At 39.9% G+C, this 27498-nt stretch overlaps 1 protein-coding gene and 1 pseudogene across 2 annotated transcripts; both read right to left on the bottom strand.

Moving 5' to 3' along the window:
* Window positions 1-2239: 2239 nt before the first annotated feature.
* On the bottom strand, window positions 2240-4332 carry LOC308241040 (small ribosomal subunit protein uS5-like; annotated as a pseudogene). The gene is made up of 2 exons: window positions 3950-4332; window positions 2240-2681 (listed from the first exon to the last, which is right to left on the bottom strand). The product of its transcript is annotated as a small ribosomal subunit protein uS5-like (transcript).
* A 22239-nt stretch (window positions 4333-26571) lies between these two features.
* Window positions 26572-27216, bottom strand: RPL10L (ribosomal protein L10 like; the record flags this gene model as incomplete). The annotated part of the gene is made up of 1 exon (XM_080668012.1): window positions 26572-27216. One exon carries the CDS (start codon window positions 27214-27216, stop codon window positions 26572-26574), a length of 645 nt encoding a protein of 214 aa, XP_080524138.1.
* Between the last annotated feature and the right edge of the window lie 282 nt (window positions 27217-27498).

Genomic DNA, 27498 nt, shown 5'->3' with positions numbered 1-27498 from the left:
GCGGCTGGGCCAGTGCAGGGATGGAGAGAGGGAGGGCAGGGCAGGAGCAAGGGGGCATCCCTGGTTCCCTGCACCTTCTCCCACAGGCATAGCCCTTCCTGGTGTTATGATAAAAGGAATTGTGTTTTTTTAACTCTGTCGGGGTATAGGAAACAATTGTCTGTTGACTTCGATCTTAGTCTCTGAGCCACCAGTTAATCCCTCTGGGTGTATTATATCCAACCTCCAAAGGATCGGAGGGGCAGGTTCAACCTTCATTCCATAGTTGAGGAAACTGACAAATAAACACACGTGTCTCATGCCTCAGTGTCAACTCCCACGGAAATCTCTGGGTAATAACTCAGATTGTATATCTAAGGGTATATTTTCCTCTGTTTTTGTGTTTAATTCAACCCCAGGAATCTAATAATACAATAAAGAATAAAATGAGTTCAGAGGGCGCAGCATTGTATGCCCAGGGCCCTTGGTCTCACAGGAACTGCAGAGCTCAGTTATCCTGAGATGAAAGAAAGGGAAAGAGAAACGTGAAAGGTTTCCCAGCTCAGTCACAGAGACATCTCATAGCCACATACTAAGGACATGACATTAACTTAGGGGTGGAAAGGACACAAAATGAATAGAAGATGGAGCCGTTTCCATTCAGATTCAAGCCAAGTTAACGAGGCAGAAGAAACATTGGACGCCATGGAAGAATAAGATGAAACGGTCTGGTAGGGAGTGTCACAGACCTCGCAGGGACAGCACCTGAGCTCCGGACATGATGGGAGGAGAGGGAGGGCGGGGTGAGAGGAAGCATGGGAAGGCCTGGGAGTAGGAACAAGAGGGTGATATGCAGAAGGTGGGCCTCACCGGGTGATGACAGGGGGCAAGCCTGTGGGAGGTGGCCAAGTGCCCCCACTTCTGTGAGGGGTGCATGTGTCTGTCCTGGGAGCTGTGGCTGATGGAGAGGGAGGCTATGGCTCTATGTGGATGAGTTGCCGATGACAGCCTCCCTGCAGCCACAGTACTCAACGCAAGAAAGAAAAAGCATCCTATTCCCAACTTATTCACAGACTTCTGTTTCTGGTATCTATATTCCCAATGTGTCCACAGGAACATTTGGAAAAAGAAAAAAGATTTGTACGTGATATGACTGCATCTTTAGAAAACCCAAGTGATCACAAGCAGAGCACTTTTAACACCTAATGAGCCCAATACACTGACGAACAAAAATAGACCCAGAGACACAGACATATGAACAGACTGTGGAACCTCTGAGGGAAGGTGGGGGAGGGTGGGTGGGTGGGAAGAGATCAACCAATGGCCTTGTGTGCATATATGCATCACCCCAAAACAGACAATAGGATGGTGAGGGCCTGTGGGGTGGGGGGGAGTAGGCTGGGAAATGTTAATGCGGGGAAGGGGGACCTATGTAAACCATTCAACAATAAAGATTTAATAAAGAGTAAAAAATAAAATTAAATTAAAAAGTAAAAGAAAATAAAAACCAAGAATAATTGCCCTGGCTGGGTGGCTCCATTGGTTGGAGCTTCATCCTGTACATTGAAAGGTTACGGGTTTGAACCCGGTCGGAGTGTGTGCTGGAGGCCACTGAGCAAGTGGTGCCTAGACCTATACACAGTCCAGGCCTCACCCATGATCCAAGGCCCGTCCTCTGCTGAGTGAGACCTCCCAGCTTCCTGTCGAGTCCCTGGTCTCTGAGTCATAGGGCCACTTCACCATGATCCCCAGAATGCACTGCTAAGTAACCATCTATACTAATAAAAGGGTAATATGCTAATTAGACTGGACATCCCACCGGACAAAGCCACTGTGGCGGGGGCCAAGGCAGAGGTGGTTAGGGGGATCAGGCTGGCAGGGGAGAGCAGTTAGGGGCGACCAGGCAGGCAGGCAGAGTGGTTAGGGGAGATCAGGCAGGCAGGCAGGTGAATGGTTAGGCGCCAGTGGTCCCAGATTGTGAGAGGGATGTCCGACTGCAGGTTTAGGCCCAATCCCACTTGGGCCTAAACCGCAGTCAGACATCCTAAACCAGCAGTCAGACATCCCCTGAGGGGTCCTGGATTGGAGAGGGTACAGGCCGGGCTGAGGGACCATCCCTACCCCCTGTGCATGAATTTCGTGCACTGGGCCCTTAGTGTTACTATAATAGGCTAGTACACATTTAATGACTAAAACTTATTATCTTATAATTGTGGGGGTTTTTTTCATGCTTAATTCACTTTATTTTTTTTGTATAAAATTATGGGGTGGCCACAGCTGGAGCCTGGGTCCTCTGCACAGAAACTCTGGTGTGGGTCTTTACAAGAGGGTCAGTGAATTCCTGATAGGAAGACTTGTTGAGCAAGGTCTCATTCCAGAGATCTGGGGTGAGATAGCTGTAGGTCTTAGAGATGGCATCAAAGGTGGCCTTGGCAAAATTGCCCAGGGTGGCAGTGCAGCCCCTGGCCGAGGCACGGCCATCATCAACAACTTATTTGACACAGGGGCCGAGACAATGCTAGTACCCCCAGGGGCAGGGGTGAGGCGCACCAGTACAGAGCCACAGCGGCAGTCACCTTGCAAGGAACGTGTGAGGCTTGCCGAGCTTGTTCCCCCAGTAGCCTCACTGCACAGGGACAACAGAGAGCTTGGCCAGAATAATGGCTCCACAGATGGCAGTGGCTACTTCCTTTGAACACTTACTAGGTGTACCGGTTAATAATGCAGATTTTGTAATCAAAGAAAACACAATAATTTCAAGAGAAACATCAAAAGTGCTTTATTCTAAGTAATGTCCATTGCTAGCTACACATTTCCCCCATCTTTCAGGTAATTTGTGGATACCATCCCAATAGAACTTTTCTTGTTTTGAGGCAAACCATTCAGAGACACAATTTTCCACTTCTTCATATGTTTTGAAGTGCTGCTCAGAAAGTGCGTGTGCCATCGATCGGAACAAGTGGTAATCTGAAGGAGTAAGGTATGGTGAATACAGTGGGTGGGTTAATACTTCCCAGGCAAGATCTTTTAATGTCTTTAACTGGTTTTGAAGTGTGTGATGGTGCGTCATCATGAAGCTAAATTACTTTGCCGTGTTTTCTGGAACATTCTGATCATTTCACAATCAAAGCATGGTTCAAATTGATTATTTGTTGTTGGTAGCGATCAATATTAATGGTTTCACCTGGTTTTAGAAGGTCATAATACACCACATCTTCCTGATCCCACAAACGCAGAGCATTGTCTTCTTTCTGAAGCGATTTGGCCTTGCAGTCGATGTTGATGGTTGACCTGGATCAACCCATGATTTTGTGCATTTGGGATTCTCAAAATAAATCCACTTTTCATCGCCAGTCACAATTTGATTACAAAAAAGACTTTCTTGCCGTTGAAGCAACATTTTACTGGTGACTTTTCGGTTTTCCATTTGTCTTTTGTTCAGTTTATATGGCACCCATTTTCCTTCCTTTAAAATCTTTCCCATTGCTTGTAAACGATCAGAAATTGTTTACTGAGCAACGTTTAATCTTTCTGCAAGTTGTTTTTGAGTTTGACATGCATCTTCATCCAATAATGCTTGTAATTGTTGGTCTTCAAACTTTTTCGGTTGACCTGGACATTCTTTGTCTTTCACATCAAAATCATCACTTTTAAAGCATTTAAACCAGCGTTCACAAGTATCTTGAGATGGAGCATGTTCACTATAAGCTTCCCAAAGTATTCAGCAGCACTTTTCTTCAAAATAAAGTAATGAAGTAAAACTTCCTGCAAATGCTCATTTTTTGGCACGAAATTCAACATTTTTAAGCGTAAAAATATCTATGATGTTAACACCTTCAGAAAATTTGACATACGAAGTTTTGAAGATTGTTGTCAATACAACAAAATAGCATACATATCAAATCACATATATATCAACATATGTGTAACTCCATCTATTGAAAAAAATCCACATTATTAACCGGTACACCTAGTAACACCCAGACCAACATGTCCATTGTAGTTTCCAGTGATGACAAATGCCTGAACCGGGTCCTCTGGCCAGCATGTGTCTGCTTTTGCACAGGCGTAATCTTCAAAACCTCATCCTTGAGGGATGCCCCCAAGAAAAAGTCAATGATTTCAGATTCCATGATGGGCAAGGAGAATAGAGAGATCTCCTCTAGGGACGTGATCTTCATGTTCTTGACCTAGCAGCCCAGCTTGGTGACAAGGATCCACTCCTTGTCCTCAGCCCCTGCCATCACCCCGGATGCAACCTTAGCCCTGGATGCCACTGTCAAATCCTCCACTGAAGCCACAGCGGCCTCCAATTCCAGGGCCCTCCCGCAGCAGCAGTTGTGTCAGAGCCATTTGGTGTTTGCTGGGAAAAGAAGCTACCTTATAATTGTTGAGGGCAACAATCCAAACTGGCTTTCACAAGCTTTTGGCAGCTGCGTTCCCTTCTGGAAGCTCTAGGAGATAATGCATCTTCTTGACCTTTCCAGATTCGATTGGCCCCCATATTTCTTCAAAGCCAGCAACAGCCAGTGGAATCTTTCTCATGGAAGACCCATCTCTCTGGTCCTACCTCCCTCTTCCTCATTTATGGACAATGTAAGGATCCTGGAAATCCAGGATAAACTCCTAGTCTTAAATTAAAATATTAGTAATCTTATTCTATCTGCAACCTTATTCTATCATCCTTTTCCCATTTAACAAAAAACATGTGTTATACTATATATTTAAAAACTTGCTAAGAGGGTAGATCTTATGTTAATTGTTCTTATCATAAAATAATAATAAATAAAAGAGTGGAGGAACATTTTTGGAAGTGATGGATATTTTATGGCATAGATTGTGATGATAGTTTCATGGGTGTATACTTATCTCTGAATCCATCAAGTCAAATATATTAGTTATGTATGTCAAAAACTTTCAATAAAATAAAAAAGAGTTAAGATATGATCCACCTATTTTACTCTTAGATATATACCCAAAAGAAATATGTGTGTTCACTCAATCACTTGTACACAACAATTCATTGCATCATTAAACATAACAGCCATAAATCAAAACAACTCAAATGTTCAACTAATAAATGATTAAACAAAATGTGGTATATACTTACATAGAATAATACTCAATAATAAAAAATAAATGACGTCCTGATATATACTACAGTATCCATGAACCTAGAGAACATTATGCTAAGTAAAAGAAACCAGACACAAAAGGCCACATATTGTATGATTTCTTTTATATGAAACATCCAAAATAGACACATCTATGTATGGAGAGAGAGCAAGTAGATTAGTGGCTGTCCAAGGCTTGGGGATGGGAGTGATTATTGATGAATATGAACTGTCATTTTGGAGTGAGAGATGAAATGTAGACTTGATTGTGATAATGGTGGAATAACTCTGGATATATTAAAACCACTGAATTGTACTTTGAAGTGAATTGTGGGGTATGTGAACTATGTCTCTTACAAATAAAGTGTTTTTCTTATGAGAGGAAAATTTAGAGACATAAAAATAATTATTAATATGTTGAGTTGTATACAGTGAATTATCACTAAATATCATCTATTATTATATTATTATTCTATTTTCCAGTAATATGAGTTTTTAAATTTTGTATTCAAATATATAGAATGGTCCAAGAGCAAGGGTAAGGAGAAAAGAGTGAATTATGATACAATAATAGCCAAAATTTAGTATTGATTATTGTATGACCACTGTATGAAGCACTTTGCAGAGATTATTCCATTTTAGCTTTGTCACCAATTCTACATAAAAAGAAACTAACACTTCAGGAACCTATGCAGCTATGAAGTAGCAGAGATGGGAAACAAATTTATGCTCTTGATCCTGGCATTATTCCCTGCCCATGAAAATTCATCAGCTCTGTACATATGAGCTCAACTGCCATGTAGGAAAAAAATTGAGTTTTGAATTATCAAACATAAGCAAAAACAGTTAAATTATGAGGAAATGAATTCAGGCAGAGGGACACACTACTCAACCCTTTTCTGGACCCTCCCATAAATTTGAAGAAGTGGCCTATACTTGATTAACCAAAAGCCTACCCATGGAATTAAATTAAAATGCCTTCCTATAAAAAGGGGGGGGACTTTCAAATAATGATAAACAAAAGCAGTATTGAAACAGAAGGCCTGCAATGCAGCAGGGGGGCTATGCTACCATTTAAAACACAATACCACCTCAATATGCCTAGACGTACAAATACACATAGCAATCAGACAATAATTGGTCTCATGTCTGCACCATTTGTCAAGCAAAGAGGGGCTCTGGAAACTTCTTTGGCTCTGAGTTACTGAAGCACTACAAAGTTTTCACTTGTGTGAAGAAACTTCACATCTGAATAGATCTATGAGAAACGAAAATGCAATGAGGTTGGACATGCTGCACAGTGAATGGAACATTAACTGTAATAGAAAAAGACTAATATGAGTGTTCCAATGATTTGAAAGGAGACATAATAACAAAAAGGAAAAATTAACATTGCAATGTTTATCACACAAACATTGTCATCTACTGTGCTAAATGTGACAATACTGACCACCCAAGTGAATGTAACTGAAAGACTGATGTCACGACAGAGAGAAAGTTACTGTTTCAATGAAACCTGTGCATCGTCTACAACACGACATTCAGCTTTATAGTGAAAGGGCTAGCTAGCTAGCTTAATTGGAAGGTTTAGGGACTAAAGAGGGTCCATGGGAGAGGAATGCATAGATAGGGACTTGAAGATGCCAGAGTGCTTATCTTACTTGGACAGAGGATAGAGAAATGCCTTAGGAGAGAGGGGTTCAGGCAGATGGAAACATTTCTCGCCTGAGCAATTAAAACAGCCAAGGACAGGGGTGTTTCTGGCCTGAGCAATTAAAGTGAACATAAGTTAGACCAAAAGTAGCCCTGACCTGAGCAGCTGGGAGAGCTACAAGATAAGACTTCTCCAGGCAGCACAAGTGGGAGAAAGCCATAAGATAAATCAAAAGTGGCTCCAACCTAAACAGATAAGATGACCAAATGAGGAAAAGTGCAGACATGGGGGTCCTAGGAGCTGATTACAGAGCTAAGGTCCCATAGTAGAGAAGGAGGGTCTCAGAGTCTTAGGAGGGACAGAGTCTTAGGATTAGGAATTTATAGGACACTTTTCTTAGGTGGCCCCTCTGTCCCTCTGCGCCAAGAGGGACAGAGTTTTAGGCTTAGAATTTAGAATTATGGTTTTAGAGGTAGTATTTGCTTGCAATAAAGTTTTTATACTTTTCACCTACCACCTTTTGTCCTTGGCTTTATTCTTCGAATCCATCTGAACAAGGTCCTGGGAAAGAAATCACCCTGTCAATAAAATAATAGGAGCTATTTTACAAATCTATAATTTGTAGAAAAAGGCAGAAAATATTTTCCTCAGGGATACAACTCTGGCCTTGTCAGGTAGTGGTTCAATTGACTTTCCTCTCCTATTGTGGAAGAGGTTAGTTTTGCCTCCATTTAAACATTCGTTTTAGTATTCCTAATCTATAAAGATGTCCGTTCTTTAGGTTCTATTTATAAAATTTTCCTCATTAAGAATATAGCTAACATGCATTCATATGTATATCTGTATGGGAATCATAATTTTAACTTTTTTGAAAATAATCTCTTAACATTGCTATCACAATTAAACATACAAAGCCATCTCTGGTATATCTAAATCTACTGTATTTCTTGCTGAAAAAATTTCCTCTACCTTCTCATTCTTTAAGCTGTGTGTGTGTGTTGTGGAAGGCAAAATGCATTAAGGAGATGATTTGATCCAGGCTAGTGCAATAGGGAGAGCATTCTTTTTTTTTATTGATTTCAGAGAGGAAGAGAGAGGGAAAGAGAGATAGAAACATCATTGACGTTTGATCAGCTGCTCCTGCATGCCCCACACTGGGGATGGAGCCAACAACCCAGGCACATGCCCCGACCGGGAACTGAACTATGACCTCTTGGTTCATAAGTTGATGCCCAACCACTGCAGGCCAGGAGGGAGCATATTCTTTAATGAGAAACTGGGGAAAAAAAGGAAAGGAACCTGGGGTTTTATAGAGGTCAGTAAACAATGGAATAATTGAGATTTTGTTTACATAAAGTAAGAGTAGGCGAGACTATATAGGATAATGATTACAGATACAAACATGGATAAAAAATTTTGCAAAAACAATGGAATCATTCTTATAAAAATCAGGTCCCTTTATAGAGCAGGGAGAACATGTGGTCTGTAAATGATAAACAGGCTATTTCTAACATTGGCAGTGTTTATTTCTTAATTTGGGTGATGTTTTCAGTTTGTCATTAGTCTTTAATTCTATGTAAGTTTTTATAACCCTCTATTTATAAGTCACAATTCACGAAAGTTAACCTCATTTTTAAACTATTGTTATCACAACTTGTTCTAGCACCATTTTTGGAATCATTAACTCAATGATCTGTAATGCCACTTTGTAAAATATCAAGTATTGATATAAGTGGAAGTAGGTGCTAAATTAAACTTGTGAACTTGATAGTAGATTACTATCTGGTTTACATGAAGAACTACCCCACATCAATAGACATATGACAATTCTATAGAAAAATGATAAAAGGCAGAAACAGTCATTTCACAGGAGAAGAAAAATAAATGCTCCACATAATTAAGGTAATTAAAGTCTGATAAAATCCAACATAGAGTCTTTAAAAAAAAAGACTATTTTAAAGCAGTTTTAACCTCAGATCAATATTGAACAAAAAGCACAGAGATTTCCCATATACCTCCTGCCTCCACCATTATCAATATCTCCCACCAGAGTAGTATATTTGCTACAATTGTGAACCCACATTGACACACCACAATAATCCAAAGTCCATAGTTTGCACTATGGTTCACTATTGGTATTGTACATTCTGTGGATTTGGGCAAATGTATAATAGCATATCAATTTAATAATCCCATATAGAGTATTTTTACTGCCCTAAAAATCCTGTGCTTCATCTATTCTTCCTTCCCACATCCTCCACCCCAATGCCAGGCAAATAATAATATTTTTTACTATATCCATAGTTTTGCCTTTTTCTTAATGTCATATATCATGCAATATGTAGAATTTTAATTTTGGTTTCTTTTACTTAATAATATGCATTAAAGTTTACTCCATATGTTTTCATGGCTTGATAGCCAATTTCCTTTCAGCACTGAATAAAATTTCAGTTAATTTATCTATTCACCTACTTAAGAATATCTTGTTTGCTTCCAAGTTTTGGAAATCCTATCTAATAAAGAGGGAATATGTTAATTGACCCTCATGCTGTTGCAAAGATGGTGGCTCCCACAGCCAATAAGGAGGGAATATGCTAATTGACTGCCACAGCCTTGAAGATGGAGGCATCCACAGCCAATAAGGAGAGAATATGCTAATTAACTGCCATGCCCTCAAAGATGGTGGCATCCACAGCCAATAAGGAAGGAATATGCTAATTGACTGCCATACCTTCAAAGATGGCAGCACCCATAGCCACAAGATGGCGGTGCCCAGTCCTCTCAGCCCCGCCAGGGTGGCAGGCATATAGCAAGGCTGGGCCCGCCCCCAGGCAGGCCTGGCCAGTCCACATGCCTGCCTCCAGAGTCCCCCAGTCTCCTCAGCCCCACAGTCGCCCAGGGCCACCCAAGGCTCAGGTAACCAGGGCTGGCCGAGGCTTGTACTGCCAGCAGTGGCAGCAGCAGAGGTGTGATGGGGGCATCGCCTTCCCCTGAACACCAGGTTGCCTCCTGCCCCTGAGAACTCCTGGACTGTGAGAGGGGGCAGGCTGGGCTGAGGGATCCCCCTTCCAATGCATGAATTTTCATGCACCAAGCCTCTAGCTATGAATAAAGCTGCTGTATCTACATGCAGATTTTTGTTTAGACATAAGTTTTTAATTCCTTTGAGTAAACACCAAGGAGCATGATTGTTGAATCTTATGATAAGAGTATGTTTAGTTTTGTATAAAATCACTAACTGTTTTCTAAAGTAGCTGTACCCTTTTGCATTCCCACCAGCAATAAATGAGAATTCCTGTTTCTCTACACCCTTTCCAGCATTCAATGCCAATGTTCTGGATTTTGGCCATTCTAAAGAGGTGTGCAGTGGTTTGTTGTTTGAATTTGCACATCCCTGATGACATATAATATGGAGTGTCTTTTTGTATGCTTATTTGATATCTTCTGTAACATTCATTCTTGAGTTAAAAAGAGAAGAAAACTCTACCTTGGAATAGAAAGGAACTTCCTTAATTCAAGATAATATATCTATTGAATCATATAGCAAATAAGGAGCCGAAGGTAAATATTAAAATCAGCCCATAAAATCAAGAACTAAGATGCTTGCTCTATTGGATTATAAGCCTTGTGGGGGTACTCAGATTCCCTTGACTCTCTTCTTCCCTCTTGGTTATAGCACCTCTCCATTTTCTGACTTAGACAAAATGCCACACAGCATTGGACATGGGGTCTGGCTTCCAGAGTAATCACCAGATAACATCAATCAGAAGTTCAGTCATTAAGGGACCTTGGCCAATGAAAAATGAGGGATAGAAGAGGGCTAGATAAATTCTCTCTCTTCTGGTAAAGGTTCTTATGTGCTGTTTCTTCTTCTCTGGAATAGCCCACATGTCAAGTTAACACATCTAATGGGCAATCATCTCTTTGTGGCTCATTGTCACATATTATATGCTGTATTCTTCTGCTTTGCATCTTGCCTTGCTTCATTTCCTTTTATTTGCCACTTTTAATATTGTAGACTTTCACCTCACAAAAAGAGCACCATGTCAAGTTCTATTTTCTGAAACACCTGAGCTAAAGTAGCTCTTCTCCAACTTCTAGTTAACATCATATTGCAGGCCCTAGTGCACACACTAAGAATAGAAAATATATAAAAATTGGATTGTTTAAAAAACTATCAGAATTTGCAGTTGATATGACTGCCTATGTGCAAAATAAGAAATACAAAAGAACCAAAAGATAAATCATTAGAATAAACAGAAGAATTTAGTAATATTACCTGTTACAACATAAATATATAAAACTCAGTTATATTTCTCCATACCAGTAATAAAAGATTAAAAAGTGTGAATTAAAATATATAGTTTATAATACCAATAAAATTGTTTTCTTAGAATAAATATGATAAATTTTATTAATATAAAAATTATAAAATTGTATGAGAGATTAATCATATTACCAATGTCACCCTAATAAGTTTAATAAAATTGTGTGAATGACTTTAATAAAATCTAAAGAACTGAAGAGATATAGCATGTTATGAAAAAATATATTTAACATCATACATATCTGTCCATCTTGGTCTATAGACTCAACACAATTCCAATCAAAATGCCATCCCTGTTCTCTTCAAAATTGACTAGCTGATTCTCAATTTAATATGAAAATGGAAGGGTCTTGAAGAAATATAAGAATGTGAAGGAAAACTCCTATAATACCAATATTTATTATAAAGTCATAATAAGAATGTTAGTCTGATGGGCTAGAAGAAAGAACTCAGCATTAGGTCCATACATTTATGGAAAATTATGGACTATTCAGTAAACCATAAGGACAATTGATGATTCATAATTTAAAAAATTAAAATTAGATTCTTCTCATACCACACACAAAAGTTAATTCCAAATTGAATACTTTAAAAATAAAGGCAAACTTGCAAAAACATTAAAAGAAAAGTAGTGAATATGTTTACAACCAAGGAACAGAAAAATAATTCTTAAAGAAAACATAAGAACTAAAAATAATAGAGAAAATACTGGTAAATTCAAACCCACTAAACTTTATTTTAGTTCATCTAAAATGCCATTAAGAGATTGAAAAGATAAACCACAGATAAATAGGAGATAAAGGAAGCACATAACATAAAGGCCTTGTATTCAAAAAAAGTCTAAATCTGAAGGCAAATTACAAATAGCCTTGTAGTACACTGGCAAAAGAAATAATATGCTTTTCACAGAAGAAGAAGGAATGACCAATAAGCATTTGAAGAGATGTAAAAGCTCCTCAGAAAAATGCAAATTGAACTTACAATTAGATATCATTTCAAAATTATAAAATTGTTTTGTCTGAAAGTTTAAAAAGTCAAGAAGTGATGGTGAATATTTGGAAATGGGAACTCTCAGACATTGCTAGTAGGAGTATGCAATGAGGTATTTTTGCAAAAGGATTTAACATTATCTGCTAAAGTTGAACCAGTCTATTCCCTACAATCCTATTCTTAGATATTTTCCTTAGAGAGATTCTCACATTGTGTACCAGAAAACCTGTGCAATGTGTGATATCCTCTAAAGCACCTGGACTAAGGCAAGGGCATCTTTTTACCCAAATTTAAAGACAGGAATACATCCCATGATAATGAACCTCATTTTGATCATTTATACCAATTCTGATTAGTTCATTAATCTCTATATTGATAAAAATCTATACTTTTTCCAGACCAGTTGATCTTTTCTGAAGTATTTCTTGATAATACTGCTATCAGGAGCTGAAATCCTGTGGCTAAATCCAATTCTCAGGCCTTGTGTCCTAATATCAGTTGACATCTTTCTTATACTAAGAATACTAAAAATCACTAGTCTTGGAATTTCCATAGCTTTTGTCCATCAGACTATAAATATACCTAAAGCTTTCTTGAAATGTTATTAGTTATAATCACTGCTTACCAAGTGTTATTTGTCGTCATATTTTATGGTGTTTATGGTGTTTACTTTTCACACGGAATTGGAACCCCATTCCAGTGATTACATTTACAGATTTCATTCTGTCTCAGTCTGCTGCATTCCACTACGGGCATTCAAAATGTGCAGGTTTACCTAATAAATGGAGCATATTTGATCTACCAACACATTGTCTTTAAGACGAAATACTATTTACCTTCCACATAGCTACTTCATATTTGCATAAACAATGCATTCGATTTCGGTTAGTAATAATGAGTCTAATTACATTATTCAAACTACATTTTGCTATAACACTCCTCAGAGGCATAATTGTAGTCAGTTAGGAGTAAACTTAACCAGGTCTTCTATAAAACAATTCTAATTCCTTCTTATTAGTATAGTAATTCTTGTTCTCTTTGCAAAGTTCAAAACATAATGTTTGAGTTGTTATTTTTTTTAAGACAGTGGTTCATATGCAAAAGAGTTTATTTCAGAAGTGATTTTTTCTTTCTCTTTTAGTTGATTGCCATGTGATTAGATTGGATGTAATATGAAACTGTTGATTTATTAGACTACTGAATTACTGACAATCTCAAATATGTGTGTGTGTGTACTTGAGATTGTCAGTAAGTCAGAGAGAGGATGTTTACAAATCAGATTCTAGCATGAAAACTTATTGCAATTATGTGTGAAGTGGTTCCTTTGGTGGGATTAAGTCCAAAGTGAAAAGCAATGCCTAGGCTAGTATTCTTTATGATCTTATGAGTGGAGTCTATTTTTTTATGGCTTTATACAGTCCATTCTTATATTTTAATATACTTCTTAAAATGACGGTGAATAAAATGCTTGTCCTAACTTAGTCATAACTTTTCATGGTCCACTAATTCTAGAGTAATACATACCAATATGCCTCTGTAACTTATAAGTAAGAAAGAGTAAATTATTTTGGTAACTTTTATACTGCAATAAAATAATTACTTTTTAGTATTTCTTTTCTAATACATACAAATAAGTACATTAATATAATTAAAATTATATGTAATGCTTTAAATAATATATTGACATGTAAAAAGTTAAAATATAGGCGAATTTCACAAGCTTTAGTAGTTACTTCATAGAAATTTTATGTATCTTCAATAGAAAATTAGAATTAACCTACCATGGAATAGTGATTATGATGGCTATTACACATTTTCACATGTGAATGCAAATGTTTCATAACTGTTGGGTTTACAAAGGAAAAATAGGTACAATGTATACTTTAGGCATTTATTTTAAAAATAGCATCAATATTTTAAAATTCTGCAATTAAAAGTGGGTAAGATATAGATTTCACTTTATAGCCAGAGTAATTATATTAATAAGCATAGCTAATACACAGTGAACTCTTTTCAAGTTCTAATCACTTAATAATAATAAAAAGCAGCATTTATTCAGAGTGCACGATGTCACAGAAACTCTGCTAAGTGCATGTTCTCATAATTGTCATAATAATCTTAATTTTACAATTGGAATTGTTTTGAAGTTTAGAAAATGAATCCTCTGAAAGTTTCAACAAATTTTTCAAGGTTACAGGGGAAATAGAAGGCAGAACCAGGATCCAAACAAAAGTCTCTATGTTCTAAAGCATTTGCTTTTTCAATAGCTACATCAAACTAAATTTTAATTATCATTCCTATATCAGCTAGTTTGTTCAAGGAATCAGAAATACTAAGAGTAATATGGAATAATAAGTGTATTGTAGGAATTATATTTTGCAGAACAATTGGAACAGCTGGGAAAGAAGTTCTAAAGGGGATAATGGGTGATCAGATCAAAGTTAATAAAGACACAAACCAGGGACCATGAAGAAGTCTAGTGAATGCTGTTGCCTCTCTCCTTGTGGTGGGTCTGAAGTCATTAAGAGTCAGGAAGACAGACAATTGAGAAAAAAAATTAAATGCAAAGTGAAGTATGAGTAAACTTGACCCCACAAATGGAACCTATGAGGACAAACTGAACCCCAGGAGGACAATCTGAAATCCAGGTCTGTCGGTGCTTTAAACTCTCCCTGTGAGACCAAACAGAAGCCTTTGCCCATCAGCACAGCTGCATGTGTTCCTGGCCTGGGTCTCAGAGAAAGTAAATGGTGAGATCCAGCATGGGTTGAGGAGCTGATGTTGGTTGGGTTGCTGCCATTCTTCAATGAGGTGCGTCAGCAAATCAATTACATTCATGAAATGCAGTGATACCTGTACTCTGCACCAACTTTGTGAGTATAATAGTTGTTCCACTTCTGTCTTCCAAATCTCATGCAAATTTCCTTTGTGATCAAGCACCCTATGAAGGAGAGAATTCTGGGAAACATTTTCAGCTTATGTAAGATAAGTAGTCAATGCAATTAGAAAGACTATAATATTTATGATGTCTATATACATTAATATGATTCTAGGTAAAGTTACCATGTTTTTTCTTTTAATTTATTGTTGACAGTATTACAGATGTCCCCCATTATCCCCTCATTTGCCCCCCTCCACCCAGCCCCTGCCTTCCCCATACTATTGTCTGTGTCCATGGGCTATGCCTATATACATATATGTCCTTTAGTTAATCTCTACCTGTCCCCTCTACCCCCTCCCTTCTGAGATGTTATTCTATTCCATGCATCCACATCTCTAGACCTATTTTGTTCGTCAGTTTATTTTGTTCATTAGATTCCACATATAAGTGAGATCATGTGATATTTGTCTTTCTCTAACTGGCTTATTTACTTTAGCATAATAATATTCAGGTCGATGCTGTCCCAATGAGTAAGAGCTCTTCTTTAAAAGGTGCCTACACCAGATTTAAAAATATCATGACTTCTACTTAGTAAGTAAGAGTATGGAGTTTAAGTGACCCTCCACTAAAATATAACTAGATTCTGTTTATATTTATTACCTTCAATTACATTTCTAGGTTCACTGGAAAGTAAATAAATCTCCAAGGATCTAAAAACAGAAGCAAAGAACAGCAGTTTGAAATTGAAGCAGAGAGTTGTGAACATTTGGCACATACAAAGCGGGTGTATTTCCCAGAGACACATCAATACATAATCCTTACAGAACTGAACTGTACAGCAAAGCCAGAAAGCCTGGCTTGAGAATTCCACATTCTTAACCCTCGTGACAAGAGAAATTTGTTCCAGGATGGTAGCATCCCAGGGACCAGGCCAAATCCACTATAAATCCTGCCTGGTGGAAAAAATACCTACAGGCATTGGTGTACCAGAGAATAATTTCAGCAAAATATAATCTAACAGTAAAAAGACTTTTGAAAAGAAAAAAAATAAAGGAAAGCCATTATGAAATAGAAATAAAAGAAAATATAACAAATAAATAAATTCAGATATAATGTATAAAAAGCATAAAGAATATGGAGTAAATATGGAATAAAGAAAAACAGCAATAATAAGTGTCTATTTTTAAGAAAAAATAAGTATAGCTTCTGAAAATGAAAAATGCAATTGACAAGTTAAAGTCCCCTTGAATGGGCTAAACAAAAGGCTAAAGTCAGGTAAAGAAACAATAATACACAGGAAAATACATGCAGAAATATACAAATGCCCTGCAAGGCGACTAAGAGATGGAGACATGAAAAAATGTTAAGATATATGGGGATACAATGAGATCTAACATATTTACTCTGAGTTCCAGAAAAAGAGAATAGTGGTATTAGAAGAACATTAATATCTGCAGCAATAATAAATGAGAATTTTCCAGGGCTGATAAAAGAGTGGAGTCTCTAGAATCATAGATATAGAAAGAAGAGGTTATAGCAACAAAGGGAAAGTAAAACAAACAAACAAACAAATGATCAAGAGAGTCCTGGAACTGTGAGAACAGAGCACTAGGGACCAAAGACATCTGTAACTAATGCTATTTAGGGTTGAAAACTCCAAGCGGCTGTGAGCTGGTGGTGGGAGGAGAAGCCCAGAGTTGGGCAGAAGGATGCTGCATCCTGTTTGATTATTCTTTCGTGCACGCTGCATGAAGGTTTAGAAAAAGGCATTACACTATCTAGAGTCTTATTTTCCTTTTTCACTCAACATTCTGAGACTTACCTGTTTTTGGCTATGGCTCTAGTTCATTAATTTTTCACATGTTATAGTGTCTCCCATTAAGAATATACTCCAGCCAAAACCGGTTTGGCTCAGTGGATAGAGCGTCAGCCTGTGGACTGACAGGTCCCAGGTTCGATTCCGGTCAAGGGCATGTACCTTGGTTGTGGGACATCCCCAGTGGGAGGTGTGCAGGAGGCAGCTGATAGATGTTTCTCTCTCATTGATGTTTCTAACTCTCTATCCCTCTCCCTTCCTCTCTGTAAAATATCAATAAAATATATTAAAAAAAAAAAAAAAAAGAATATGCTCCAATAGAAACAGTTACCATGGTATTTCCCACTTTATAAAAATTAGTTTTGTTTTTTCTTAATTTCTTGCTATTATAAACAATGGTATAAAGATTCTTGCATATGTCTCATCATTCTGATGGTTGAGTATTTCTAGGGTAGGTCTCTAAAAGTGGTACAACTGGATTTAAGGACAAAGGCCTCTTCAAATTTATTATATAACTAGAGGCTTGGTACACAAATTAGTGCATGGGTGGGGGCCAGTGATGGGGGCCAATCAAGTCTGTGGGAGGTTGGCCGGCCAAGGGGAGGGGCTGCGGGAAGTTGGCCAGCCACCTTAATCAGGGCCATGAGGCCAGCCGGCTGGGGGGAGGGACCACAGGAGGTTGGCCGGCCATGGGAGGTTGGCAGTGGGAGCACACTGACCACCAGGGAGCAGCTCCTGCATTGAGCTTCGGCCCCCTGGTGGTCAGTGCATGTCATAGCGACCTGTCAACCGGTCGTTCGGTCGTTCAGTCATTCAGTCACTTAGACTTTTATATATAGAGATTTTAAACTGTTTTCTGAAGTTGGAGGGTTTGTAGACCTCAAATTCACTAATTTAGTGACTAAGTACTCGTGATATTTGCCACAAAATGTCCTTAGGTAAAGAATCAAATTTTTAAAACCTCAACTTTGATTTTAGATAAAGTAGGTTTGAACCTTATAGACTGTCATATTTTTATAACTTTCAATTATTTTATAATATCTTGAAAAATGTGAAAATGGCACTTTTATCAATAATCCAGTGTTGTCTCAAAAAATGGCTTGCAATTGTAGTTGAAGCAGTCCATGTGTTTATAAATCAAATCTCTATCAACTAGACAGAAGATAATAATATTGAGACATTTTTATGGCTAATTTGGCATATATATATATATACATATACTGTAAATACATGTATATACATATATATGAATATACATAATATTTTACTAGAACCACATGAACATGGGTCTCAGCGATGGGAATTTAGAGTATGCTCATATCTAAGGTGCTCATATGAGGTAGAGAAGTAGAGCAACTACAGTTAAATGATAAAGATGTTTTTTGGAGGCAGTATAGAAGTCTCTTTAAGTTGAATGAGGTTTTACTTTAGTCTGATGAAATTTCAATGTCTCAGTAATTCAGGCATTTACTGGTACCATTTGTGGAATTTTTCATCAAAATGCTTATGTAACTGGTTTGACAGGAGAAACATTGAAGTGAACATGAAATTTTTATTTTCCAGGAAAAGTTACCAGCTGTGCTCCACTGAAGTTCCTGCTTGTTCAGTAGCACCCATAACTTTCAATTATTAAAATTGTCACTGAACCTATTCAAACCTTCTGCCTATTTTATTAGAATAGCCTAAACTAGTAGTTTCAGCTTCTTAGAGCAGGAAGAGGAAATTGTCTGTTCTTATTTCCCCTTTCCCTCCCTCATCCTTTGGTATGCTGACAACAGAATGTCAACATAGACAACATTCTCTGCATTAAATGACTCCTAGTCACAGGAGACAGGTTCCCTTTCAGTTGTTGCTGCTTTATTGATAATGCTGCCTCCTGGTTCTACATGTATCTGGTGTCTGAATGCTGACTCTTAAGCAATCTTTTTGCAGTTTCTTTAGAGGGCACCAGAGTTCCTCTCTTTATTTAATCCTCTTGAGAGAAATCTAAGGTATGGCTCTTTCTTTCCCTGCCTTCACCTACCGCCACAGAGGAACCCCTTCTCCCTGCCACACACACACACACACATAGCCTTTTGCTGCTATTGTTGCCTCCCAGTAAGCAATGCTGTTGGGAAAGGGGGCATAGAATCAACAATGTTGCTAAACTTAAAGCACCAGATGGCCCCACACTTGGGGAAATTTGTCTTTCCTTGCTATGCCAGGGACTGGGAATGAGGGTCATCCCCTGACACTCTCTCAGTCCTGCCATCACTTTACAGTCCCCACCACTTGCATAGTTTTTTTGTTGTTGTTTTTGTCCAATGACTCATAACATTTAAGCAAAAGAAAATCACCATTTCCTAACATTCCAACTCAATGTCCCTCACTACCCATCCAGACAGCAGAAGGAATCTTGCTCTCTTAAGAACTCTGCATTTGCCCAAAAGATGCTATCCTTCTCCACAACCTCTTATCTTTCACTTTATCAGTGACTAGTCAAGTTGAAACAGGTAGTTTGATGAATAGGACCCTTGAAGAGTTTAATAACATAATTCTCAAAATACAATAGATTCTGCTACAGATATGGTCCTACTCTTTAAATATTTGATGTACAAAAATAACTCTCAGTAGCCTAATTAGATTTCATAATTAAATATGCAGAACCAATTGTTAGGTAATTATCCTATATAATAAAGAGGTAATATGCAAATTGACCATCACTCCAACACACAAGGTGGCTGCCCCCATGTGGTCAAATATGGCCGCCCCATGTGGACACAAGATGGCCAGCAGGGGAGGGCAGTTGTGGGCGATCAGGCCAGCAGGAGAGGGCAGTTGGGGGCAACCATGCCTGCAGGGGAGGGCAGTTAGGGGCAATTGGGCTGGCAGGGGAGTGGTTAGGGGGCAATCAGGCTGGCAGGAAAGTGGTTTAGGGGGTGATCAGGCTGGCAGGCAGAAGCAGTTAGGGGCAATCAGGCAGACAGGCAGGCGAGCAGGCGAGCGGTTGGGAGCCAGCAGTCCTGGATTGTGAGAGGGATGTCCGACTGCCCCACCGTGATCAGGCCTAAATAGGCAGTTGGACATCCCTGGAGGGGTCCCAGATTGGAGAGGGTGCAGGCTGGGCTGAGGGACACCCACCCCATGCACGAATTTTGTGAACCCGGCCTCTAGTTTAACACATAATAAAAAGTTGTTAAGATTCTGTGTAGACAAACACAAAATTGTTATTTTTAGAAGTTATGTTTAAAATTCATCATTTTAATAGTCACAGTACTTTTAGCTATAGTTGAGATGCTCACCAATAAAAGATAACTAAATGTTTTTACCACCATGTGAAAGATTATTTTTTACGTGGATTGTTTTTGGGTTAAAATGACCAGAAGTAGATTTTTTTTTAATATGGCATTAATAGGGCTTCTGTGTCAATATACTTAAGTAAAATAGGATCAAAGAACCTCTTTTCCAGTAGCTAATGAAATCAATGGTATAGAAAATAAATATAGCCAAGAGCATAAAAAAGGGTCATATAATATGCATGTCATAAATTTAGGAGAGACGACATAATTCTCATGTGAGATTCCAGAGCTGTTTTGTGTGTCTTTTTTTTTTTTAACTGAAGATTTCTGGCTAAACAGTTTTAGTATAATTTCATACTTTGAGGGGTGGAGATATAGTAGGTTACATAATGATCATTTATGAAATGTACCTCTTCAAAACTCTCTAAACTCTTAAAAGTAAGCATTCCTGAAGAAAGATGAGATTTTAAAATATTTGACTAATGCCCTAATAGAGAGAGAAAAATACTGTGCATATAAGTAGTTACACAGGGATCCATTGACAAATGGGGAGCTCCAAGCTATACTAAAGTTCCTCAGGAACTGGCTTCCCATATTCCAGGATTCCGCACTGAATAGTGGCAGGGAAAGGATAAGAAACACATCACAGCCTGCAGAGTGGACTGCACTGACTGAGAGAAATGGGCCTTGGCACAGGAATCATAATCCAGCATCCATTAAAGGCTGTAATTAACCCTATAAGTTCTCTCCTTACCCTGTCTTCTCATCCTGAGACTTTGGAAAAGTTGATAGATGGCAATGTCCAGAGAGAAGACTAAATGATTAACAACAAACTTTGTGCAGGTGACTAGAGCAATTCACCCACAATCTTTCAGATTAAATAAAAGGTCTGGGTAAAACAGTTTATATCACACATAAGCAATATGAGAATAATGGCATGACAGCCACATAATAATTCTTTTGAAAAAAAGTGATAAAAAGGCAGGAAAGGAAGAAATAAATATTGAATGAAAAGCTGGGTAAGGTAGATAAAAAATTCAGTTTGGGAGGAACAAAGGGAATCTTCATAAGTGAGTCATATGAAGGGGTTAATTGGTAAAGCACAATTACAGTTTTCAAAAGGAGCTCCAACAATAGATGAGAAAATAGGATAATATGAAAGGTGAAATTACAAAATTAAAAAAAAAAAAAAACAACACCCTCAAATCAGAATATTGAATCCAATTAAATCTAGAATTTAAGATATACAATTGGAGAAAATTATGGTTAACAAAACAGAATTTTAAGGTCATAAAATCATGAAAAATAATACTATTAGCAAAGTGAACTGGATGCAAATGTAATAACAATAACATCAATATTAACTGTTACAAGTTAACATTAACTTTGTGTAGTTAATATGTACATGGCACAATCATATTCATTTTATCAATAAATTATCTAATTTATTCCTAATTATAATTAGGGATTATAATTATAGTGTCTTAACTCCATTATATAGTTGAGAAAATTAAGGAATGGGAATACTAATTTTCCCAAGTAAGTGGAGAAACTTACATTCAAATCCAGTCATCCTGATGCCAGAGCTTCCCTTATTTTCCAGTGTTAAGCGTAACAATCTCACTTTGAGTTATTATTGGTGTATGTCTACTTTTGACTTTACTCATTTTTTAATATTTAAAAAAATAATATTTTAATGAAAACAATAAAGTCATTTCCCTATTAAAACAGAAAACAAAAACCTATGCCATTAATACAAAGGTAGGAGATGATGAGATAAATGATCTCTCAGCTCAATCCTTAGGTCAACAGTGACATTGCAAGGATCAGAAAACTCTATTTGAATTATGTCAGGGTAGGCAGTATAAACCTGCTAAAGTGGAAACAAAATGCCTTGCCAGTGTAAGTGAAAGCCAATTCGTGCCAAATCTAGAGTATATTTTCATAAAAATTAAGGATTTCAAAATAAATATGCTTAGTATGATTTCATGTTTTGAGGGGGTGGCTTATATAATGACTAGAGGCCCGATGCACAAAATTCATGCATGGGTAGAGTCCCTAGGCCTGGCTGGTGATCTGGGCCAATCTGTGGGGCAACCGGCAGGGCAATCAGGGGGCCCTCGCTGGCACCCGCCTTGGCCAGCCTGGCGCCGCCTGCTCACTGGCCCTGCCCCCCACTGCCGTTCACCACCCTCTGTGGGGGCAACCGGTGGGGCAATTGGGAGGCCCCCACTGTCACCTGCCTTGGCTGGCCTGGGGCCTGCAGGCTGGGGCAGCTCCTACATTGAGCATCTGCAGCCTGGTGGTCAGTGCACGTCTTAGTGACCATTCGTTCCACCAGTTGTTCTGCTGTTTGGTCAATTTGCATGTTAGGCTTTTATTATATAGGATCATTTGTAGAAAGAGCTTTGCAAATCTAAATAATACAGTGCATGGTCCAATTGTAGTTGTCATCATCTTCTGATTCAGTATTTTTCATAAAACCTGAAGATGACATCAATTAAATCAAAGTTTTATGCATCAATATTTGCTTGAGTTAACTGTACTTGTATTTTTTATTTTAAACTAGTGGCCTGGTGCACGAAATTTGTGCCGGGGGGGGGGTTCCTCAGCCCATCTTGCACCCTCTCCAATCAGGGACCCCTTAGGGGATGTCCAACTGCTGGTTGGGATCGGGTCTAAACTGGCAGTTGGACATCCCTCTCACAATCTGGGACCGCGGCTCCAAACCACTCACCCGCCTGGCTACCTGATTGCCCCTAACTGCCTCTGCCTGCCTGATTGCCAGGGTCCAGGGTGCAGGTGAATGGAATTCCGGGCTGGGAAGCCACTGACAGCAAGCTATCCAACAGCCGATTCTGTGAGGAATGGGGCTCCCTCCTCCCTCCTGTCAGGTTCTGGTTTGAAGGCCGGCCATGACCCCGATCGAGTGAGGCCCAGAGTTCCACCATGCCCCGGCCGGCTGGGGCCCACAGCCCCCTCAGCAGTCAGTGCTGGGTCGCCATGGCACCCAAGGAGCCAGAGGGGAGGGACCAAGAGGTCAGCAGTTCAGCCCACTTGCCAGTCCCCACCCACCTGAGCCTGCTGTGCGTGCAGCATGGTGTTTGGTCATCCGTTTGGTCGTTTTGGATGTTACGGACCCTGGCTCTTTATATATATAGAGGCCCGGTGCATGAAATTTGTGCACGGGGAAGGGGGGGTGTCCCTCAGCCCAGCCTGCACCCTCTCCAATCTGGGACCCCATGAGGGATGTCCAACTGCCTGTTTAGGCCCGATGGGATTGGGCCTAAACAGGCAGTCAGACATCCCTCTCACAATCCAGGACTGCTGGCTCCCAACCGCTCACCTGCCTGCCTTCCTGATTTCCCCTAACCGCTTCTGCCTGCCAGCCTGATCACCCCCTAACCACTCCCCTGCCAGCCTGATTGATGCCTAACTGCTCCCCTGCCAGCCTGCTTATCCCTAACTGCCCTCCCCTGCAGGCCTGGTCACCCCTAACTGCTCTCCCCTGCAGGCCTGGGTCCCCCCTAACTGCCCTTCCCTGCAGGCCCGGTCACCCCCAACTTCTCTCCTCTACCGGCCTGGTCACCCCTAACTGCCATCCCCTGCAGGCCTGGTCCCTCCCAACTGCCCTCCCCTGCTGGCCATCTTGTGGCAGCCATCTTGTGTCCACATGGCAGCAGCCATCTTTGACCAGATGGGGGCAGCCATCTTGTGTGTTGGAATGATGGTCAATCTGCATATTACTCTTTTAATAGATAGGATAGAGGCCTGGTGCATGGGTGGGGGCCAGCTGGTTTGCCCTGAAGGGTGTCCCAGATCAGGGTGGGGGTTCCCTTGGAGCGTGGGACGGCCTGGGCGAGGGGCCTGTGGTGGTTTACAGGCCAGCTACGCCCCCTGGTGACCCAAACAGAGGCCCTGGTATCTGGGATTTATTTATCTTCTACAATTGAAACTTTGTAGCCTGGAGCAGAGCCAAGCCTTCTGCTTGCTCCGTGGCAGTAGCCATTTCTGTTGGGATTTATTTATCTTCTATAATTGAAACTTCTTGGCGGAGGCCAAGGCAGGCCAGGGCTTCAGAAGCTTGGCTTCCCCATCGCTGCGGGCAACCCTACCCTCCTGCTCTCTCCAGCTCCGTGGCTGCCGCCATTCTTGTTGGGATTTATTTATCTTCTGTAATTGAAACTTTGTAGCCTGGAGTGGGCTGGCCAGGGTGTGCAGAAAGCTTGGCTTCCTCCATTACTGGGGAAACCCAAGCCTCCCTCCTGCTCTCTCCATGGCTGCAGCCATCTTGGTTGGGTTAATTTGCATACTCGCTCCTGATTGGCTGGCAGGCATGGCTTGTGGTATAGCAAAGTGATGGTTAATTTGCATATTGCTCTTTTATTAGATAGGATGAGCAGATAGTTCTGTTTCCTTGCAGTAGTATGCAAATATCTGAACATATAATGTTTTCAAATTAGATTGGCTTGGAATAGAAATTTTAAAATGAAGAACTCTGCAAAAGTAATTATCTTTCAGCTAAACTGTCTTATCAATTTTTTAATAACTAGAATGACCAGAAAATATGAAAATGCCAAAAACACAAAATCACGACTTGAAAGACGTGCTAATAGGATTTTTGTTATGACAGACCAGTAGGTGAAAGTATCCTTGTATCAACATTAAGGGACTAAAATTTATATAAATAGTTTGTAATAGAAAACTGTAGGGAAAAGTTCAAATAATAAAACTTAATGACACCTATATGTTTTTCTTAATGTAATAATTTTTCATCTTTCTTTTCCTTTTCATCCACGTATGTGTAGGTATGCAATCATAGTTACCAGTCTCTTAGGGCAAGGAAGTTAATGGCCTTATGCTTAGCTGCCTTCCTGTATTTAGTGAGTACAGAGTTCTAAGTTTGAAAGTCAAGATGTTTGAGAAGTTTGAGACCATGTCAGCCCGATCGCCCCCAACTGCCCTCCCCTGCCAGCCCGATCACCCCCAACTGCCCTCCCCTGCTGGACTGGTTGCCCCCAACTGCCCTACCCTGCAGGCCTGATCCCCCCCCCAACTGCCCTTCCCTGCAAGCCTGGTTCCCCAACTGCCCTCCCCTGCAGGGCTGGTCCCCCCAAACTGCCCTCCTCTGCCAGCCTTGTTGCCCCCAACTGGCCTCCCCTGCAGGTCTGGTTGCCCTCAACTGCCCTCCCCTGCCAGCCCAATGGCCCTCAACTGTCCTCCCCTGCTGGCCTGTTTGCCTCCAACTGCCCTCCCCTGCCGGCCATCTTGCGGCGATGTCACCAGTGGGCATCACGCGTGTGACGCCACCTAGGCTTTTATTATATAGGATTCTTTAGGATTTGTTGCATTTTTCATTTTATGTATATGTAAAATATTATAGCTTAAAACAGCAACTTTACTTAAAAATACACAAGTAGAAACTATTTTATAGCAAGAGCCTGATTTAAATATCAAGTGAGATAGAAAATTTTAGGATTGACATAGTCATTTTTTTTGGTAAATAGAAACAATTTTTAAAAGTATGTTTCTATACTGTTTAGTACTCCTTTTTTTGCTTTCATATACTGATTCTGAAAATAAGTAGTTTAAGAAAACTGAAGGCATTGGTTGCAGAATTGAGATTTGAAAGATTAGCCTGAAATTTTTAAATATAGTAAAGAACCAGAATTTAATCTTATTTTTAAAAATATAACAAAAAAAAAAACACCTGTGTGATCAGTGTAACTAATGTAGGGCAAACACCGAAAAACTGCAAACTCTGCAATCTTTTTAGAGCATATATAGCTGTTCTAGTATTATTTTCTCCATTCTATTGGTTCTACGGGGACTCAAGTTCAAGCAATCTGAATTTTGTTATCAACCTATAACATTTTTGTGATGAAGAAAAGATTGGATTGTGGTGTCCAGTGTGTGAGACAATGTAAGGCTTGTCTGGGGAAACTTTTTCAGTGATATCCAATTGTCCCAAGGCCGATGATTGAAGGTGAAAGGTAATTAAAAAACAATGTGTAGAAATTACAAGGAAAACATAAGCAACAAGTTTGAGAATAGACTTTTTAAGTTTCAAAGACATTGTAGTTGAAATATCTCTTAAGGCTATCCTTATTTTCATCCCTACTGTTTCCTATAAACAATAAGGATTTTTTTTCTCTGTATATCTTGAATTTTCTCTAGCTATGTTTTATTCAAGGTCATAATAGCAGCATAATTATGACTTTACTACCAACAAAACTTTTTAAATATTTCCCCGGACTCTCCCAAGTTAAAACTGTTTGGATTAGAATTGTAATAGCTTTCTCTATAAATCACATGCAAATTGTTTCATTCTCACTTAAAAGGAAAATATAATTTGCCATTAAAACTTTCTGGTATTAATATAAAAGTTATTTTTCTAGTAATCTGAATTCTAAAAATTGGATAAATTTTTAAAAAGTATTAAAAAGACGGTGTTTTTTCCCCAGTAAATTTTATTGATAAACTGATGTCAGACAGACCAGCATGGCCAGAGGAGGGAGTGCTGTCCAAGTCCTCAGGAGTGCAGAGCTTGCCACTTGTCCAGAGGGCCACGACTGGGGACGTATTTGACACCACAACCATCAGGGATGAGGCGCTTCCTGGCCACTTTGTCTTCAAATTCATCTGCGTTAAACTTGGTAAAACCCCACTTCTTAGAGATATGGATCTTCTGGCGGCCCGGGAACTTGAACTTGGCCCTGCGCAAGGCTTCGATCACATGCTCCTTGTTCTGCACCTTGGTGCGGATGGACATGATGACTTGGCCGATGTGGACTCGGGCCACCGTGCCCTGGGGCTTTCCAAAGGCACCTCGCATGCCTGTCTGGAGCCTGTCGGCCCCAGCACAGGACAGCATCTTGTTGATGCGGATGACGTGGAAGGGGTGCAGCCGCACTCGGATGTGAAAGCCATCTTTTCCACAGCTTTTCACCATGTATTTGTTGGCGCAGATCCGCGCGGCCTCCAGGGCTTCAGAGGAGAGCTGCTCATACTCATCGGACACCATGTGGCCACAGAGTGGGAACTCGTCCACTTTCGCCTTCTTCCGACCCAGGTCAAAGATGCGGATCTTGGCATCAGGGACACCGCGGCAGAAGCGAGACTTCGGATATGGCTTGTTCTTACAGTACCGGTAGCAGCGAGCGGGTCGGCGGCCCATGGCGACTCCGAAACCGTTGCAGCCTGGCGAGGCCCCACCCTACGCATGCGCCGTAGGCGGATGCCCATCCACCCCACGCGACCATGGAGTTCCTGGAGGACCGGAAGATTCTTTTTTAGGACATCCTGCCCTAGCTGCAGCAACCCTCTTACCTGCTTGTGGCCGCGACTGGAGCTGCTGGGAAGGCGATGGGCCTACCACAGTCCGTTCTTGCTGTCCATTCTGGGTGTAGAACTTTTGCCCTGGGTTTTGTCTTAGTATAAAAGACATATTTTCCTAGAG

The sequence above is a fragment of the Plecotus auritus genome (assembly GCF_963455305.1).
Source record: "Plecotus auritus genome assembly, chromosome: 1".
In the NCBI taxonomy this organism is placed as follows: domain Eukaryota; kingdom Metazoa; phylum Chordata; class Mammalia; order Chiroptera; family Vespertilionidae; genus Plecotus; species Plecotus auritus.
The sequence above is the reverse complement of the archived record's forward strand: the minus strand, read 5'-3'. Positions and strand labels throughout refer to the sequence as shown.